This window comes from Sprattus sprattus (assembly GCF_963457725.1).
Source record: "Sprattus sprattus genome assembly, chromosome: 1".
In the NCBI taxonomy this organism is placed as follows: Eukaryota; Metazoa; Chordata; class Actinopteri; order Clupeiformes; family Clupeidae; genus Sprattus; species Sprattus sprattus.
In genome coordinates this window covers 63,044,560-63,065,212 of record NC_137920.1, presented here as the reverse complement: position 1 = coordinate 63,065,212, position 20,653 = coordinate 63,044,560, and the positions used below count along the sequence as shown (strand labels likewise).

The 20,653-nt window shown below is 44.1% G+C and overlaps 1 protein-coding gene across 1 annotated transcript; it reads left to right on the top strand.

Annotated features, from left to right (window-relative positions):
• Positions 1 to 7,596: 7,596 nt before the first annotated feature.
• Positions 7,597 to 20,090, top strand: per1a (period circadian clock 1a). The gene is made up of 20 exons (XM_080848229.1): positions 7,597 to 7,614; positions 9,297 to 9,857; positions 9,999 to 10,255; positions 10,601 to 10,722; positions 10,962 to 11,163; positions 11,327 to 11,518; positions 11,747 to 11,825; positions 11,998 to 12,104; positions 12,322 to 12,475; positions 12,679 to 12,916; positions 13,121 to 13,229; positions 13,356 to 13,518; positions 13,862 to 13,959; positions 14,171 to 14,326; positions 14,493 to 14,831; positions 14,975 to 15,978; positions 16,297 to 16,486; positions 16,789 to 16,972; positions 17,433 to 17,583; positions 17,747 to 20,090. The coding sequence occupies exons 2-20, from the start codon at positions 9,529 to 9,531 to the stop codon at positions 17,999 to 18,001; spliced, it is 4,329 nt and encodes a 1,442-aa protein (XP_080704355.1). The 5' UTR covers positions 7,597 to 7,614; positions 9,297 to 9,528; the 3' UTR covers positions 18,002 to 20,090.
• Positions 20,091 to 20,653: the final 563 nt, after the last annotated feature.

Here is a 20,653-nt window from a genome sequence, read left to right as displayed (position 1 = left end):
CAGGACTCAACGCTGCCTGCAGCGACCACTGTGCCCCTGTCCTGTCTGTCCTTGTGTCTTTCAGTCAGTTAAAGCGCTGTAGATTCTTCACTGCCAAGCAACTAGGGAGATTTGATCTTCTGTTCTGTATCTGTCTTACTTTCTTTTTTCATTTGGTGCCGTTACCGGTTTGCTCTTAGTGGTTTGCTCTTGCGCGCGCTCCAACCCCTTCCATTAGGATCCATTTCCATTCCTAATGGCTTAATCCGTCTGCCTTGAGTGAGCCAGTGAATAGGTGTGAAGCTCCACCTGATCTGAATTAAGACTCAGGCGCCTTTCTCACCTACGAGAACACTTCGATTCTTAGATAAGATGGGGAAGCCGTATTGTAATTTTTGTCTTGCATAGCATGGCCAGTTTCTTCGGTGTGGTAATTGTATTTTGAGTGTGTCTGTTGACGTAAGTTTGTGTGTGTGTGTGTGTGTGTGTGTGTGTGATATATGTGAGTGTTGTTGGTGAACCTCTGGCCCCTTGCAGAATATCCCTGGCTTATCCCCACAGATTAGGCTGCTTAGAATCGAGGTGAGGGCAAGCTGTTCCATTTACAATCATTCAAGGACTGGGAGGGAGAACTGGCAGTTGGACGTGACAGAGGAAAAAGTGAGAGGCTATAGTCATTCCTCAGGTGTGTGTGCCTCTGTCACGACACAGAAGGGCCATGTGGGATCCCTTGAAAGCTCTTATTGGCTCATGCCAGGCAGACAGAAGAGCCATTAGGTCTATGAGAATATGTTGTAATAACTCAATTCAACATGCTTCTCTGAGATACTCACCCTTTAACTCATCACTTCAAACTTGACTCTCTCTTTGATTCGAAAAGAGATAGCCTTAGAACATTTACTTTCTCATCAAACTACCCTTTATCATACCTAATCCCACCCTGAAAACAGAGCAAAACTAATTCTCAAGTAAATAACCAAAGACCGTATTGTCTTGCTTATGCTGCCAACTGCCAACAAAGACAAATTAAGAGACAATTCACACATTTGTCCCCAAGTTAGCGATATGTACCTGATGTTACAAAGAGCTCACCCTTACCGTCCAACACCTGTAAATTGTGGTATTTAAACCCTTTCTGTGACTTAAGGTACATGGTAGGCAGTAGGAGAACAGGGAGGTGTGTGATTTTATCCTAAAGATTGAAAAAAAAAAAAAACTAAAATGTGCTTCAGAGCCCCTTCAGTCTCCACTCCCCCTTTGGTTGTGGTGTATCCCCCTGGCCTGATGCGCTCAACAACCAATAATAGCACAACTCTTCCTTTTTGTCTGTCTCTGTAATGCTGACAAGAAAACTAAATATGGACAAAAAGCTTCTGAAGTATAGCTGTTACAAAATGCTGTTTAAAAAAATAACAAAAAAATCTACCGTATATTGTGTGGTGTTGTAGTGTCGGGTGTATCTTGGGGAAGGGGGGTCCTCTTTTATCTGGTAGGAAATTTTAATAAAAAGTTAATATATTTAAAATGTAATTGGAGATTTAACACCAGTGATTAATGAGATAAGCCAAATTAAGACTTTGGCTTTCCCTGACAACCGGACTGGCAAAAGTCAGGCCATTTACACCCATAGCCCAGGTCCAGGTCATGTGTGTGTGGGTAGGGAGGTGAAATTCAAGACCATTTTATTGGGGTAGGTCTCAAACATAATGGACAAATCATTTGAAGCAAATTTATAGAGTGGTCAAGAAATTTAAAGGTCATAAAAAAAGACTAATAAAACTTAATGTATGTGTATTTTTATTTATTTATTTATTCTTTTGTTGTGGGAATGGGTGGTTGCGTCTTTTGATGTATTTTCTTTTTTTCCTTTACTGAAAGTTTTAAATGGGTGGAGGGGAACAGTTGATGAGGATCACTGTCATAGGCCAACTCGTAAGACCTGCTCTATGTTTTTTAAATTAGGAGGGAACCTAAGAAGACTTAGAGCTGTCAAAGGTTGGCTGTTCATTCACTATGATCCTCTTTTTGATTAAACCATTGTGTACTTTATTTCAAGCAGAAATGACTATGGTCACAAAGTGGCACAAGCTAGTTTGGGTTAGGTTGGGGGATGGAGATAGCTGTTTATTTTTTTTATGATAAATGTCCTTAGTTGGAGTACCTGAAATAAGACAATGTAATAAACTAAAAAGCAAAGCCCATCTACTCAAAGTTTGGTGTGTGTCTTAACATTTTGGAGTGTTGTCACCTGCCCTATCACATTGTTACTGTCATTTTTAAGTAAGGGGGTTTGAACAGGTAAAAACAAGAGAGTAATGATGTCAGGGTAGTGGAGGGAAGCGGGTAATTGATGATTGAACCTGGGAAAGAGTCAGGCAGGCGGGCATAGCTTTTCAACATCCTGGGTATCTATCATGCTGAGTAATGTCCAGAATGTCAAGGAAAGCATTGAACTGAGAGCCATATTTGCTGTATTGATGTAACAATGTTTAGATTTGTTTTTGTTTTATTTTTTTGTTTATTTCAGTTAGGGGTGTATACACAGGCAAAGGATTTTAAGGCCAACATTACGCTTGATCATCTTGCCTCACAGGAGGGACAAGGTGGGATGACCACTTGTAATGTTATTCACTATTATATTAATTTGTTTATTTACATAATTATTGTGTCTTCATTTCCAGTGGAACGACAGATCGGATTACAATGAGATATGTGACCATTTGAGAACCAGACGTACATAAACCAGTTGTAGAGTAAACCTGTCAATGTCTTATTATATTGATGAACATCATGGGAAATATATATAAATATATATATATTGGAAAAATGAATAATTATAATGACCTGTGTTTATTGTTCGGAGTTAGAAAATCAAAATGTGTGTGTGTTTGAAAACAATGACATTAAAACAAATAAAATATATGATAAAAGAGTGGCCTGGTCAATTGTTTGTACTGATCAGTAGGTGGTGTCAGTATTTCCATACATAAGTAAAAAGCATGAACTGAATAATAAAAAGGTTAGAAATACACATTTCATAAGCTTGTGACACTCCACCCAAACCCACCCAACACTGCTTGCTATTTGCTGGACACACTGCAGATGAGTGTAACATTTCAGCCAATCATTGTTGACATTTCGCCCAATCTATGTCAGAATAACCCATAACTGTTTTTCTAAGGAAGTTTCTTTCTGTGGTTGATGCAGTAATTTGTCTTTATTCCAGTAAAGTGCAGTACCGCAACACGTGGAACATACTCCAGATTTAGCGGTGCAGATCTGGACCACAAGCTTGAACTAGGCTTCCGATGCAAATACGTCTTCTCTGACCCACGGGCCACGGCCTGAGATGGTTCTCAATAGCCTACCCCCATTCCCATACTATAATTAGTCACTCACACCTCAGTTTGCTTCCTGACCCCAGGTGTCTGAGCAAAACATGTTTGGAGACCTTTCCTTTGTTACCATGATAAGAGTACCTTTTTGGAGATTGTGCTGACCAACTTTTGGTGGTTACAGCAGCTGCCTGATCAAGAATCTAATGTTCACTCACAGGATATACTATAATTTTCTTACAGTTTACAATGAAAGTGCATAGTTACTTGGTCACTCACAGATGTTCATCACCACATTTTGGGTGCCTATTGATGAGAGGTTTGAATGAACCACTTCTGTAAGGCCATGCACCCATTCATCTGTGGAGCCCTCTGTCTCTCTTCTGCACACTTCCGGTGTACTTTCCCCACCTACAAGTCGACAAAAAGCCGGACTGAGTACCGTGACGATTGTTTTCCTGCATCTTCTCGTTAGAACTACTTAACTACTTATTGATGAGTTGGCTTGTTCTACCGCACACTTTGTTTCAGATCGGATGCCATGAAAGTAACGTGGTTTAATCAGAAAAGCAAGCACTGATTACAGGGCTTGTCATTGTTGGTGGTAGATTTGTTTACCAAACAAAGGCTGATGTTGTGTTTCTGATATTCAAACAGTCTGATGTTCACATGACATGTAATTTCTGTCTATCAAAAAACCTCGTAAATGTTTTCTCCGTTATCAACTCGTATGGCGTCTATGTGTCCATGTCATATGTCAGTGTGCCCTAGCATAAATGTTTTCATGTAGACAAGCCATGTGAGGAATGTGGTAACGTTCTCATGTGAGTCAGACAGATGACAGGCCCTATATTTGGCTTTGGTCTTTAGGCTTACTGTTTCTGTCTCAAACTGTGAACATGCTGCAATTTTGGCCATTCAAGCTTCAATGTTTTTCTATTCCTGGTTGCCCTTGACCCTTTATAGGCTACTCACAGTAGCAAGCAACAGCAGGTCTGCTCACTGGGCCGCTCCAGATCCTGAGTTCCTCTCTCTCCATTCTTCCACACGGCACTCAACTCCACTTATGACACCAATGTGATGTGAGTAAGTCAGGATGAACAACCAGCGAGACCACAACTTGGGCTGTTTTGCTATTCCTGGGTGCCACTGACTGCCCAGCCCCAAGAGTGACTCATTATAGGCTACTCACAGTACTCACTGAGAGAGGCGGACAAAAGGCAGGTCTTACACTACACACTAACATTTACGCTAAAGGTGGACATACAACGTTAAGTGAGGCTTAGCTAAGGCATTAAATGGCACATAACACAGACAGCAAAGCTAACATTCACACATGCTAATATTGGACATGAAAGGGAGGCATGAAACACAAGATTCCATCTTAGAACACTAAAACAGTCCAGCACTGAGGCATGCTGGGAGGCGACACACCAGTCCCACACAGAAGTCCAGATCCCACCACCAGCTGCTAAAGTAATGAGTCAATTTAGCTTGCCAGGTTTAGGGAGTTTACATTAATGCTCTGGCCGTTACAGTTATTTCCTACACTGTCACCTGTTTTTGATAACTTGTTTGTTTGTTTGTAAATGGCAGATAGGCTATTTTATCTAATATGGTTGTTAACGTCTGACAGTGTACAAAGCTTTAGAATAACCTGGGATTCAGCCATGGCTGTAGATTCAAAAGATCTTAAAAATAGGCCTATTGGTGATTGCGTACTGTGCTGGCATTGCTCTTTCCAAACCAATAAAACAGTTTTCAAAGCTGGCAGACCTAATACAGCTTTTTCTGAAGGATATTTGCTTAAGTTTCTTAATGCATTCCAATAAGTGCACCTACATTTCTTCACAGATAGGCCCACGGATGTAGGTAGGATCCGTTTATCACAATATGAAGATGACAGTGACTTGCCTTCCAAAATATCTATATATCGTACATTATTGTCCACACACACACACACATTTAGAATTATTACAAAAATGTGTAATTATACATATCCATATTTATTCTGCACTTTAAATAAAAGGTTGTCATGAACAGATATCCTTTGTATATGTAGATGGTGGGGGTCAAGGGGTAATGTTAGTGTGTCCATGCTCAGACCTTTGCTTTGGGCCCTAGAAACACCCATGCCCACCCCTGCCCACCCAGCATAATCATGAAACATGTAAGCTGCCAATTTAAAAAAAGTCTTCACGTATTATTTTATGCCCTAGTGAGCCAGCTGGGTATGGATGTGGTATGGCTAGGGAGGGCAGCCTGATGAATGAGTCGTGAGCCAGCTCAGTTTGCACAGTAGATGGTATGTGTGGGCACCGTCATCTTTATTTACATCTGTGCCAGAAGCTCTGACTCATTCTCCAGCTGACATTGCAGCTCCAGCACAGGCAAGCCTGTCACCTCCTCCATCTTGATTCACACTGAATTTCGGGCCAGGCCTTTCAAGCAATAGCAGGTCTGCTCACTTGGCCGCTCCAGATCCTGAATTCTCTCTCTACATTCTTCCACACAGCACGCAACTTCTATTATCGCACCATAACCAGGAAGAGCAACCAGTGAGACTGCATCTTTGGCTGTTATGCTATTCCTGGGGGCCATTGACTGCCCAGCCCCATGAGTGACTCTTTATAGGTTACTCATAGTACAAGTATCATTTTTTTCAGTAGAGAAATAAACAGGAAAATAGACTAATGGACAGAGACACTTCCCATCACTTGTAATGAAAGATCAAAGCCTTTACTCAATTGGCACAGATTCTCCTGTATTGACATTGCTTTTCTGCAACAGCTATAATGTTATAATGTTGATAGAATCGAATAGTGCTGTTCTCCTGTTGTGTCAGACGTGGTGAACTGAGCTCTTAACGTATTTTGTACCATCTTACTCTGTAACCCTGGATTTGTACTCTGTATTTGTCTCTCATTAAGAGCAAATAGCTGAGACCCCCCAGATAGCCTCCTGCCTGCTATGAATAACCCCCCTTTGAGGACCAACTCCCCCACAGGTGAACCCCTATACATGTCTATGGGTGAACCCCTCATTGTCCCCCATTTCTGCCATTACCTATAGGGTGTGGTCTTGGCCAGGTCTCCCTTGAAAGAGAGATTCTGAATTTCAATGGGTTTTCACCTCGCATGACCGAATGGTATAAAAGCCAACACCAACACCTTCTGACTGTCAGGTAGGCCATTCTCTGAGCGTTTTCCAGTTCTTATTTTTTTATTTAACCTTTATTTAACCAGGAGAAAACCCATTGAGATTCAGAATCTCTCTTTCAAGGGAGACCTGGCCAAGACAGGCAGCAGCATACTGTACCTACAAACAGTTACAGACAGAAACACAAAAGAAGACCCCATTTAGGAGTATGTGTCGTAGCCAGGTACATTAAAAACATTTCTTAAAGATTTGGCTCAAGTTTTTTTAATTTTGAGTTTAAAAGCATTAAGCGAGATGAAATCATTTCGTTTTAAAACCTTTCGCAACATATTCCATGCCGAGGGAGCAGAATACACAAAAGCCCTCTTTCCAAATTCCGTGTGCACTTGGAACAGTTAACATAAAGCAGTCCTGCAAACGCAGAGTATTTTGCCGGCACTTTTCTGCCTGATTAGGACACATACGTAGTATGGCAACTTTGGTGTGCTCATTAGATTCTATCAATGTTATTGAGGAAATCAGTGTAGCATTAAATAGGTAGTGTACACTCAAATGTGTTGTTTGAGCTGTAAACGAATGGATACGACAGTACAGTGATGAAACACATCAATGCTGGGGTTAATATTAAAATTATGATCAATTTTCATAAAAATCTGCTTTTATGGATAACACCCCATTTACTGTTTTAAATCATCCAATGCTACTTGTACGATGAAAGAGATATCTGCTGCATTGCAATTCTTAGTCTTATCAGTCTGAAACAAACACACAATGTCACTCGCTGTTCCAAACTCAAGTGTGTGTAGGCTACATGTTTTCTAAACTCATGTGGAACACCAGCACTGCGTTGTCGCAACGTGACCACTGAGCCCCGTGATGGTTAACTCCGCCTCCATATCCACAAATAAGGGATTGGGGGCGCGGTCTACTGTGATTGGGCGGCAGCGGACTAGTTTAGGAAACCAATCACAGAGGCATAGGGTGGCTCGTGCTTCATACTGCTTCCTCGGCTGAACATGTTGTTCCACGCCGCTCCTAGATGGCTGCTCCTGCACGTGTAGCAATGCGTGTACAGTGCTGTGGGTACACACACTCTAGCACAGGGAACGCTAGATCCGTGGCAGAGACGCCCAAGCAAGCCGTAAGTACAGGACGGTCCGTTTGTGTGTCTTGTTGTCTGAATATTTTTATACTTTTGGAAGAGATACAAACTGTTAATTTTATAAGAATGTTTGCCGTTGCTATGGTGTTAAGCTAAAGTAGGTGTCGTGATAGGTTTTGGTTAAAATTCGAACTACTCTGGACGGTAACATTAGCTAGAAGTCTATTAATCACGCTGACGTTATACAGAAGTTGTTGATTAATGAAAAGCATGCACGCTTTCATCATGATCAACTCTTGCATGTTTTATTGAAATATATAGGATGATGTGGTTTAAAAAACGGTTGCCATTTATGTTTTGCAAGGTACATTTTGTTTTTATCTAACGTTAGCTGTGTTTGGTTTATGGCTAGCGATTATTCTAATCCCATAAATTACGTTTTTTGTCGAATTCAGTGTCTGACAGTGTGAAACTCACGGTCGTTTAGCTGTCCATTCAGCGTTTGCGCTATATGAAACTTCGGTGTGTACACAGCCCTGGCTCTGTATATAGGAAAGAAACAGCTCGGACCGAGCCGTGACCAACTCCAGCCAATCAGCACGGTGCTTCAGGCGCACGGAAGGGAAGGGTGTGATCTGATTGGCTGATGAGCTCAAATATCAACAAACTTTAGCCGAAACCGAATCGCGGACTAAATCCTCAGTGGCCGTGTTGGTTCTTGTTAACCAAAAATAGAGCTCCCAATGATTATCATTAGTAAGTGGTTGGCTAACCAGCAAGAATCATGACCAACAGCTAATTTCAATGCTGCCTAAGCATTGTCATTTAGAAGTAATGTTTGATTTGACTGTTAAATGGACTCAAATATCCCAGTCACATATGTCTCTGTTAAAGATGGGGTCAAATTCAGTGCATTGTAGTTTATTTAATTGTAGTGCCCTGAAACTGCATGTTTATGCATTGTGTGCAAAACGTACCACCTTGATAGACAGTAGTGTTGTAGTTCAAGGCTACAAGTATAGCTCCTGTTAAATTAGGTTAAAATTCTTAAGTAACACAACCCTAAACAGAAGAATGTTTACTTTCCCCTGAAGAAAATATTGCCTCATATTTTGACTGTAGCCCATTGCACAAGGCTTGGGATCCCTGAGAAATAATTGATAGACAGTAGGAACACAAAATCTAGATTGTGATGTGTCATGATATTTCACCTTGCTATCTGATGGCGCTGATGTTATAATTGTTTTTTTTTTTTTTTAGTTAGACAAAATAGTTTATTCATCAAAATTGAAAATGCACACACAACATTATCAGTGTCAATTCACTACAGGATCTTGACAGACATCTGATAGAAAAAGAGCAAACTAATGATCTTTTAGAGCCATTCATTCATCAAATGACTCAAGTTATTTGTCATTATCTCAAGAAGTCAAAATGAGAAATACCATGTCAATACATAAAAAAGCGATCTGTGATCCAGGATTAACTTCTTTTTGTGGACATAACATATTTATACCAGCTGACTTCAGAATGTTGATGGGTCAGATGAAAAAGAATCAAGACTTTAGCCTGCACATGTAGGAAGTGATGTGCTAAGATATAAACTTTTATTGTACCACCCATAAATCTATGACTAATGTGAACTTCTGTGTTGCTTTGAGATTTTACACATGTCACTGCCACATGCTACCACTCATTGTTATTGTTTTGCTTTCCATCAGGTTGAAAACGACTAGATCTCTACAGGACAACAAAGCAAGCAGTCATTTATCCTCTTCTCTGGCTAACACATTGTATCCACAAGAAGAGCAATAACCTTAAAAATAAGGTTTTGGCCTAAAGGCCAGTCCAGTTCAGTCCAGAGCAAATCAATGCTCAGCACCATTTGTACCATTTTCCTCTTGATAAAGACTTATTGAATGACATAAGGCTCCAAACCATCCTTTCACTATTATGATTAAGGCCAATTCTGAGGCCACTGTCAGTAGCAATGCCAGCGGAGGACCGACCGGCACTGAAACTGACGATGAGGTAGGACGTGAAGCAAGCTCCCCCATGCTGAGTGGCAGCTCGCTGTCAAGTGGGGAGCAGAAACCATCCAATGGGAAAAGAGACACCAGGACTCCTCGAAGAACCAACCTGGACGACACAGACGCCGGGAGTGCGTCAAGTGGGAACGACTCAGCCGAGCGGGAGAGCGAGGGCCGCCACGGTCGAGAGGCCTCTTCATGCAGCTCGCACAATGGGAAAGACTCGGCCTTGGAGACTACAGAGAGCAAGAGGTGACACTCAGAACAAAAATACATGCAGAGAGCATGAAGTGTAGTTATAATTAAATTGTAGACTAATAATAAAAAAAGAGCGCACTGGAGCAGTAGCCTTTAATTCCTCTAACCACATCTCCTCTCTCTGGCCCACTGCAGCTCAAACTCCCACAGCCCGTCACCCCCCAGCAGCTCAATGGCGTACAGCCTGCTGAGCGGGGGCAGCTCGGAGCAGGACCCCCCCAGCACCAGCGGCTGCAGCAGCGATCACCCGCAACGCCTGCAGACCCAGCGGGAGCTGCTCAAGGCCCTGCGTGAGCTCAAGATCCGCATGCCACCTAACCACAAGGGCAAGGGACGCTCCAGCACACTGGCCTCCCTCCAGTATGCACTCAGCTGCGTCAAGCAAGTCCGTGGTGAGTCCACTGAAACATTCTCTTTTTAATGCAATATCTGAGTGAGCGGTAGTGTTGGAATTCATGTTGTTAAAAGTGAGTTATGTAGGAACTTTAATTTAAAACTTTTTTTATCACAAACACTTGTGAACTGGGCTGCCTAGATGTCCACTCAAGTTAGCATGATGACCATCTAGTCACACCGTCCCCTCTTGTAATATTACTTTGTACCTCAAGAGGTGCTAGTGAGTGACTGTAGCAAAAACAGCAAGGCAAAACAATGGTGCGGTCTCAGGTATATTACTTGTATTATGTCGGTTTATGTTTGTAACTATAAAGTCTTATTCTCTTATTGTGTGACTACAGCAAATCAGGATTACTACCACCAGTGGAATGTTGAGGAGACCCACGGTTGCTGTTTGGATCTCTCCACCTTTACCATTGAGGAGTTGGACAACATCACTTCTGAATACACACTCCAAAACACAGTAAGAACTCAATACGCAATTTCAGCAATATTATTTTGGGGGTGAATCACAAAAAAAATGCAAATTCGCGAACCCCTGGTCCACATTTCGTAGCTTCTCTTGATTGTTTGTGCTATTCATGTTGCTCTCTGCTTTAAAAAAAGAAACTAGGTATATTCTTAAAGCCTCTAAACTCCATGGGATCTGAACGAGTGATAGCCACCCATCATTAAAGCCTCTCTCCTTTTCTCCTCTGTCAGGACACTTTCTCAGTGGCAGTGTCCTTCCTGTCAGGGAAAGTGGTGTACATCTCACCCCAGGCCTCCTCCCGGCTGTGCTGTAAACCTGAGCAACTGCAGGGGGCGCTCTTCTCAGAGCTGCTGGCCCCACAGGACGTCAGCACCTTCTACAGTAGCACCTCTCCCTGCAAGCTGCCAGCCTGGCCCTCCTGCAACACCTCTGGTGAGAAAGCAGAGACAGATTGACTGTGTGTGTGTATGTTATATAAGAGAGAGAGAACCCTAAGGATTGTAAACTTTAACAACTGTGATAAATCACTCTTTAGAGAGGCTCTTAGATCGATAATTGAATAGGTGATTCAACCATATTTTGTGTGTGTGCGTAGACTTTCCAGGCGATTGTACTCAAGAGAAGTCCATGTTCTGCCGGATCAGTGGTGCCAAGGGGAGTGAGGCGGAGGTGCGCTACTACCCCTTCCGTCTGACGCCCTACCAGCTGACCCTGAGGGACTCGGACAACTCCCAGCCCCAGCCCTGCTGCCTTCTCATCGCAGAGAAAGTGCACTCAGGATACGAAGGTAGGAGGACACAGAACCTCTCTTTCACTCACTCACTCACTCCCTCACTCACCCACACTATCTCTCTCTCACACAGACACACACTCTGCTTGAACTAATGAGAGGAAGCTTTCTTTGGCTTGAAGCTGAGGATCGCTCTGTACTTCACAAATATAGTTCAACACCCAATGTTTCATCGCTCTCTCGCTTTCTTTCTTACTGACATGCTCTTTCTCTATCTCTCTCCAGCTCCTCGTATCCCTGATGATAAAAGAATATTTACTACAAGCCATAGCCCAAGCTGTGTCTTTCAAGAGATCGATGAAAGGTCAGTGTGGCCCCTGTCATTGTATCAGAGCTGAGCAGTCGCATTGTGCCATGCAGTCTTGTGTTTGGTTATACTTAATGACATGTAATTACTAATTGCCTTCATCGTTATGTTATGGAGTCACGGGTTCAACTTTGATGTGGGTGAATAATACATGATTATTGCACACTAGAGCTGTACCGTTGCTGGGATACCTGCCGCAGGACCTGGTCGGGACTCCCATGTTGTACTACCTTCACCCAGAGGACAGGCCCCTTATGCTGACCATTCATAAGAAGAGTGAGTTCCCGCTGTCTGTTCAGTCATCTGTGGCTACTATCTCTATCGTCTGCTGGCTTATTATGCCTATACAGCCCTAGTCATTTATATGAACCATCATTGATATGTGGTTCTTAAGACACATCTAGATGAGATGGACGTATGTGTTGTAGAATAAGCCTGTATGAATAACCTGTGTGTAATAATCTAACCCTGGTTTCCTCTGTCTGTGCTTCAGTCCTTCAGTTTGCAGGCCAGCCTTTCGATCACTCTTCCATGCGTATGTGTGCGCGGAGTGGGGAGTATCTGACCATCGACACAAGCTGGTCCTCTTTCATCAACCCCTGGAGCCGCAAAGTGGCCTTCATTGTGGGACGGCACAAAGTCAGAACGTGAGTACCGATCCTTCGTACTTTTAGTCTAAATAACTAATTCTCGAACTTGTTGAAACATTCACACTCATTGTACAAATAACATAATTTCGCTTCTAGACTTATGTTCAATAATACTTATACTGATGACATCTCAGCAAATCTGGAACAAAAAGCTCAGTTGCTCAATATCCTCAACAAGTGCGCTCTTTCCCCCCCTGCAGGAGTCCACTGAATGAGGATGTGTTCACGCCCCCTGGTGGCAATGAGGTGCGCAGCGTGTCCCCAGACGTTGCCCAGCTGAGCGAGAAGATCCACCGTGTGCTGGTGCAGCCGGTGCACTGTGGCAGCTCGCAGGGCTACGGCAGCCTGGGCAGCGGCACCGAGCAACACGCCAGCACCGGCTCCTCTAGCGACAGCGCCGGACGCGGGCATGAACTCCGCAGCCAACCACTCAGACCTGTGAGTTTACGCAAATTCTTGTCAGTGTCTGCATGAACAAAGTCAGACGGAGACAAATTTGTACATGACCCTTTAATATGCATTAACACACACTGTTAGTCAGGGCCATGATCGCTTTGATATTTTAACACACTTGTTGCTTACTCACCTTTGTTAATACTATTCCCCCCCCCCCCCCCCCCCCCTTTTTTTTATGGACTACAGATGACTTTCCAGCAGATGTGTAAAGATATACACATGGTTAAAACAAGCGGTCAGGATGTCTTCATGGAGTCACGAAACAGACCACAACCTTGTAAACATTCTAGCATGGGTAATTATTCCAGACACGTTCCTTATCTTAATGAATGAGTAATTAGTCAGTCCTTTGTATAATGGCTCAGTGATTTATTGTCATATATTTTTGTCAACGTTTTTTTTGTATCTGTGATTTTCATAGTGGTTCGAGCAAATCTGCAGAAATCTGTAGAACATTCCAAAGAGGTACTTCAGGGGGCTCCACCCTCTCTGAAACCCCTCCCTCTATCAACACCCCCTCCCAGGAAAGAACGGGTCACAGCCTACTCGTACCAGCAGCTGAACTGCCTGGACAGTATCATACGGTAAGCCAGTTTGAGTGTCTTCTCCAAATGTGACCAAAAAGGAGAGGCTGACGCTTTGACTGTTAATGTGTGTGCATGGGAAACACATACCGATGGAGGTCTCAGTTTTTTTATTTAAGTGTGCAGCTATTGCTAAGGCCTGAAGGTAAAGCAGATCTGTCTTCTGAAGACGTTCTTTTCTTATTTATCTTCAGCAGAAGCTGTTATCTGGAATTAGTCAAAGTGATTGTCACAGGGCCGGTCACATGGTTTTACATCATTAGTTGAGGAATATCAGCACTGGAGGAAATGATTCAACAGTGCAAAATGTAAACAAAATGTTTATTTTCTTGTCGGTCCTCAGGTACCTGGACAGCTGTAACGTGCCCAACACAGTGAAGAGGAAGTGTGGCTCATCCTCTTGCACCACCTCCTCAAACTCTGATGACGACAAAGTCACAGGTACGCACTTAATAGAGCTGATTGAGGCTGCTGCAGTTTTAATGGCCCTGAGTGGGAATGTAAACAATGGTAAACTGTGTAAAATACACCTTGCTGTGAGTAGATTTAGAACTGACTTTTGAACCTATATTGAATATCAGAATGCATAATATAACTGATGGAGAGCGTGAACTCCCTGTGTTAATTTGTTTCCTGTGCTTGTCTCCAACAGGTATAACAGAGACGCTGGTGGTGGCCGATGGCTCTAAACCGGCTTTATCTCCCCTGGCGCTGCACTGTAAGGCAGAGAGTGTGGTGTCTGTCACCTCTCTGTGCAGTTTCAGCAGCACCATCGTCCATGTTGGGGACAAGAAACCCCCAGAATCAGGTTAGTGTTTATTCTGCTTATTTCTTCACCCGTCTGCGTCTTCTTTTTGGCTTCTTTTTGGTGTCTTTTGTGATCTATGACCCGTTCATTTTGTTGTCTTGATCCTAACATGCACTAACTCTCTCGCCTACCGTGTGTCTCTTTCACCATTCTTTTCCCACAATAGATATCGTCATGATGGAAGAGGCTCCAACCACGCCCACTCTCACACCAACCCCAACCCCAGCCCCCTCCACACCAACTCTAGCCACCAGCAGCATGGCCCAGCCACCTCTTCTGCCCTCCGCCTCCCCGAGTACCTCTACACTCCCTGGCAAGGACACCCGCAGAACAGGGTCAGCAGCAACACCAGGAGGAGGCACTGGCCTGGCTACAGTGGGCCTGACCAAGGAGGTGCTGTCTACTCACACACAGCAGGAGGAAAAGGCCTTCCTCAACCGTTTCAAGGGCCTGAGTGAGCTGCTTGTGCCGCAGCCCAAGCCAAGTCCTCCACCGGCAGGCAAAGGTACATACAGGATATGGTGTTTGGTTACTAGATGTAGTAAATGTTTTGGAATATAAATAAACTCATCTGTGCTAGTGATGTGGGGAATGGTAAAAAATCACTTGGAGTCGGACACTCACTCACCACTCCCATCTTTTCTCCAGGTGTTCGTAGCTCTCAAGATTACCCAGCAGGAGGCACCAGTGGGCGGAAGCGAGGCCGGGGAGGAAAGAGGCGGAAGCACCAGCCCGAGGGCTCCCATCTTGGCAGTTACCCCGCACCCTTCACTATGCCTCCTCGAGCCCCCACGGCCCTGTTCAACCCTGGCTGTTTCCCCACCGGCCCGCACATCTCCATGGGCCCCCAGACCTCCTCCTCCTCATGGCCGTCCTCTGTGGGCTCCCATGCCAGCATACCGCCCACAAACCCTCAGTTTGCCCCGGGCTGCCTGCCTTATTATCATCCCATCTACCCCACCCAGATCCCCCAGATGCCTCAAATGCCCCAGATGCCCCAAATGCCCCAAATGCCCCAGATGCCAACCTCCATTCCCTCCATGCTCCCGCCGGTCATGGCGCTAATTCTGCCCAACTACATGTACCCTCAGCTCGGTGGGATGCCACAGCTGAACCTGGCTGGGGCTGCACCGCTCAACACTCCCATTCCAAACCTCAACCAGAACACTGCAACTGCACCCCTGCCAATGCCCCAGCTAAACCCTTTCACCCCCCAGTTTAACCCTGCTATGCCACAAATGAACCCAGCAGCGGTGGGCCATCCAGGTTTAATGCCATCAGTGATGCCATTTAATCCCACCATGCCTGCTGTCCCGCAACCCTTCTACAACCCAAATATCATGTACCCCCCGTTCCCAAATACAGTCCCCATGACCCCCACCTCTGGGAACCTCTTCACCCATGGCCCGTCACGATCCTGTACGCCCCAGTCGGGCGGACAAGCCAATGAGGAGCGAGATGATGCAGACTCACCCCTCTTCCACTCGCGATGCTCCTCCCCACTTAACCTGGTACAGCTGGAGGAGCTGGCTGGCAACAGAGCTGAGGGCTCAGCGATGGGACTGCAACAGACCCCACCCCCTGTGGGAGCATCTTCCCAGGAGATGTCAGGAAGCAACTCCAATGGAGACACCAATGGAGATGACGATAATGTGAGTCATCAGATTTTATACATACACAACTCTGACTGTACATATATCAATGGTTATAAACATATTTTAAATTTATTTTGTGCAGAAACAGTGCTTTAAAAAAAATGAAACGATATTTTAGGTTGGACAGTTTTTTGGCTGTGCTGTAGTACTTCATGTATCTCTCTTATCAATAGTAATTATTTAATAAAGCATGTTCTATGGTGTACTACATACACTGAGATATGGACCTCAGCATTCCTAGCTCATTACTCTCTCATTAGTCATTACATGTTGACTCTAACTCTAACTGTTCTCTATCCCAATGTTCTCCTTCAGGTGGAAACAAATGGGTCCAACGAGGATGCCATGTCAACCTCCAGTGACCTTCTGGACCTTCTGATGCAGGAAGACTCCCGTTCAGGAACCGGTTCTGCCACCTCTGGGTCTGGTTCTTCCGGTTCTGGTTTGGGATCCTCAGGCTCTGGATCCAATGGATGCAGCACCACAGGGAGTGGTAGTGGAACCGGTGAGTCCTAGCTGACTGGCTTTATTGTTACAGTGCTAATTTGTAAGAGGATCGGTCCATATATTTATTTCTGATTGTTTTCTGGAAACCTTCCCCCCCCCCCCCCCCCCCCCAAAGCCATTTGTATTTCTTCAACTGCTTTTATGTAATGAGACACATCTCTGCTTTGAGACCGAACCTTTAAAACATTACCTTAACAGTTCATGAACAAAAATAAGCCTGCCGAAGATAAACCAAGCGAAGAAAAGCAACCCATTCTGTATTTGTTTTGACATGTTTTATTTTTTTGTTGCTTTTAACAGGTAGCAGTAATACAAGCAAGTACTTTGGCAGTGTGGACTCCTCCGAGAACGACCACTCCCACAAGCAGCAGACAGGAAAAGCCGCAGACGACCAGTTCATCAAGTATGTCCTCCAGGACCCCATCTGGCTCCTCATGGCCAACACAGACGACAAGGTCATGATGACCTACCAGCTGCCCAGCAGGTGAGCCAGCGTTGCCATAGTTACAGGGATGTAGCCCATGGACCAGTGTGGATGGGTATATTGTGTGTCTGCATTTTTGTTTGCGCTCTGGGGATCACGGTGCTATCTGCTCCTGCTTGGCCAGTTTGAAGAATGTGTAGTCAGCTCTCTATGTCTCTAGGCCACAGTGTGTTTTTTTTTTTTTCTTTGTGGAATTATCATGTGTGCCAGTGCATCATGTATGGCTTGAGGCAGCAGCTATTCTTTAATCCCCATTGATAATAAAAAGGGTAGCACATCTCTCTTTGAATGTGCAGATCTTAATTTAGTGCTTTCCACCAGCCTGGCTCTCATTTGAAGAATAATATTTACTTGCTTGTCATTTTCACTATGACCATATTTTGTCAAGTAACTGAAAGTATTGGTGTGGTATTTAGGCTGTGAACTGTACGTTTCATGGTTTGTGTTTTTGTGTATCCAGAGACAGGGAGACGGTTCTTGCCGCGGATCTGGCGGCTCTGAAGGCGGTGCAGAAGCAGCAGCCGCGCTTCACCGAGCAGCAGAGGAAGGAGCTGAGCCAAGAGCACCCGTGGATCCTCACTGGAGGCCTGCCTGACGCCATCAACGTCACGGTGAGTCTACACAGAACCTGCCTCCATCGAGAAAGACCTCCGTCCGTTGTTTTGTGCTGTCGTCCTAAGCGATAGTGCCAAAGTATGGGGAAACGGTTTTGACATTGTGAACCCTTGAGATTATCAGTTATGAAATGTTTGTGTGTGTGTGTGTTTCTTCCAGGCCTGCACAGACTGCAGTGGCACCAAGGTCAATCCATTATCACCGCGATTCCACAAGGACAAGCTCCATCTCCAGCTGCCAGAGGAGGTCGACACCACTGGTCACACAGCCAGGACCTCCTCCGCCAGCGCCTCTTCCGCCTCCCCGTCGAACGACGTTGCGGAAGCAGAAGAGGCGGAGCGTCTGCCGGCCGTGAGGCCCAGCGACGAGGAGCTGGAGGTGACGTCTTCTGCGGAGGTGTGTGCTGAGGAGTGAGGAGCACTCCGACAGAGCGTCTCCAGCAGGGGGACCAAGGAGTCCCTGAGAATCACCAATGCGGTCGACATGCGGTCATGCCTCTTAGAGTTAAGGTTCAGGCCAGCTCGGCACACACCGCATACTGACTGTTAATACTAGAGCTTGTGCTGTTCCACATGGACAAGACCGATACCGACCCAGCTGAGAGCACTTAGTTGTGTTGGTTAAGGTTTGTCAATCCAGAGGGTGTATCCAAAGCCTGAATTACCGAAATTTAGTGATGCTTTGTGTACCTGGACCAAGTGAAACATGAGCTTGACAAAGTGGTGGTGGTGGTAGGAAAATATGTCAAATATATTCCGAGTGGCGAAGTTTACCAAGGGTCTAACTTAATCTGTGTGTGCACAGTACAGAACTAATGTGCAGGGGAGTGGAAAGTAAGAGAGAGGCCATAGTAAGCCCTTGAGTCATTATTACTAGGGTTCCCACTCACACTAGATGGAATGAAATGTACTTGAATTTGAGACAAATATTTGCAGTCTGTGATTCTATTCTACACTTTTTGTCAAATTCAGCTAATGGCTCCATACGATCCTCTAGCTATCATTTCAGTGTTTTCGCGCCAAAAGAAACTCCTGTTTTCGTGCACAGTCCTGGTTCTGTAAATGGGAAACAAACTGGTTCGGACCGAGCCATAACCAATCCCAGCCAATCAATGCAGAGCTTAAGGAGCACGGAAAGGAGGGTTAAAATGTGTTTGTCTATTCAGCACAAATATTAACAACCTTTTGTGAAACTGAAACCGAATCGAAAACTGCACCTTTTAGAGAAAACGTTTTAAAACGTTACCTTGCCTGAATGTTTTGGAGGGTGCCTAAAATTCCAGTCAAAGTTTGCATTGTCATAGTGAACAATGTTGGGGAGCTGGTCTCCCTTAAACCAGTGATTTTGTTCACACTGCCCCATCAAACTTATATTAAATGGGAATTTGGTTAGTATTGTATTTCCATATTTCACTCAAACAATAAGAACCCTGGGTTTAGGGTGGTGCATACTCAACAGTTTTGGAAGTACTTTATTTAGGTGTTTCGTTTAAAGAATTTATATAAAAAAAATATATATATCTGTCGTAATTTATATTTGTAATAATTGTAATATTGAGCTCTCTGTGTTTGTATATGTGTATACAAAGCCCAGTCAGTTGGTCTGTGGGTGTTTAGGAGACTGAGAGCTGACACACTTTTAAAATTTGTTGTAATGGAAGTTCAATGCCCCAAGACTGCTATGGTTTTATATGGGCTATTGAATTACTGTTTCTTTTGTATATAGATGCGTTGACGTTTTTTCCTTTTTTGTTCATTTGAGACTTAAATGATATTTTTGTATTTTATTTAATTTTTTTCAGAGAATGGCCCTTTGTAAAATTGTATTTTGTTTTGTTTTTGGGCAAAGGGACAAAACTACACAAATGGACAGAGCCTCCGATTTCTCAGGAGCTTAGAAATGCGTTCCCATGGTAACGCCATTGTGTTGCTGAGTAGACAGCAGTACTTAAGGAAGAAAAAAGAAAATAGAACAATCTCGCTTTTCTCAAAATGATGACATGTGCTTGAGTGTGAGAGCAGGCCGAGATATCAAGGCCAGAAGTGTACATGAAAACAGGGCGGAGATAACCCTATACACGATTACTTTTATTTGTGAAGCAAACCGTATCAATGTCCAATTGCTTGCTCCCCTACTGTGTTGCGTAGGTGGCAGGTCCCTGAGAGTCGAGTCGGGACTGGTCAGTGTTCTTAGTGTTCTGTCGATGTAGAACACAAGGCAGTCCTAGTGGCTCTCATTTAGATAGTGATGTTTACATACTTCATAGGGGACAGCCTTTCCATGGCTTATTTTAGGGACCCTGAATATAAGAAAGAAGCCATGTGGGCTGGGACACTGGGTTTACCACTTACCAGTATCTAGTACCAGGACCACATCTCAAAAGGTTAACTGTTTGTGTATGTGTGTATATAAACGTGTATGTGGGGGTCTCTGTAACATGTTGTAGCAGTGTGATCAAGTGTTACACAGCCCATGAGAAAAATTGAGATTTGTTGTTTTTCTGTCTGACTTCTTTTTTTGTAAATAAAGTGTATTTGATTCTATTCTCTTTTGTGATGCCTTTTATTGTTCCTTATGCATTGTGTGTGTGAGTGTCCAAGAGAGATACACATTTTAGTTTTTCTGGTTTGATCAGTTCATCTGAGTTGTCTTTCCAACGAATGCCACTAGATGGCAGTGTAGGGCATGAACACTGGTTGAGGAGAAAAGGCAGAAGGCAATAGTTGTTGGTTTTTACCCTGAACTTTGAGACTTTATCCTCATCCTTATCAGTGTTGATGGATTGATTTACAGTGCTTGTTACTCGTTATATTTACATTTACTGCTAAACTTCAGCTTATTTCTATGGCACTTATTCACACAAACATGCTGAAAAACATCACTTTCATCAAATGTTAGGAGCTGCACAAGTCTGTGTGACATTTTCCCCTCACATTCCACTCTCTCTGTGGTGGTCTCGCTCAGCTCGAAAGCTGTCATTCTGTAGCTTTGGGATGACGCCGGATCCAACCCCCATGCAGTCCCAACACTACTCATACATGAAGTCCACGAGAACAGGATAATCCT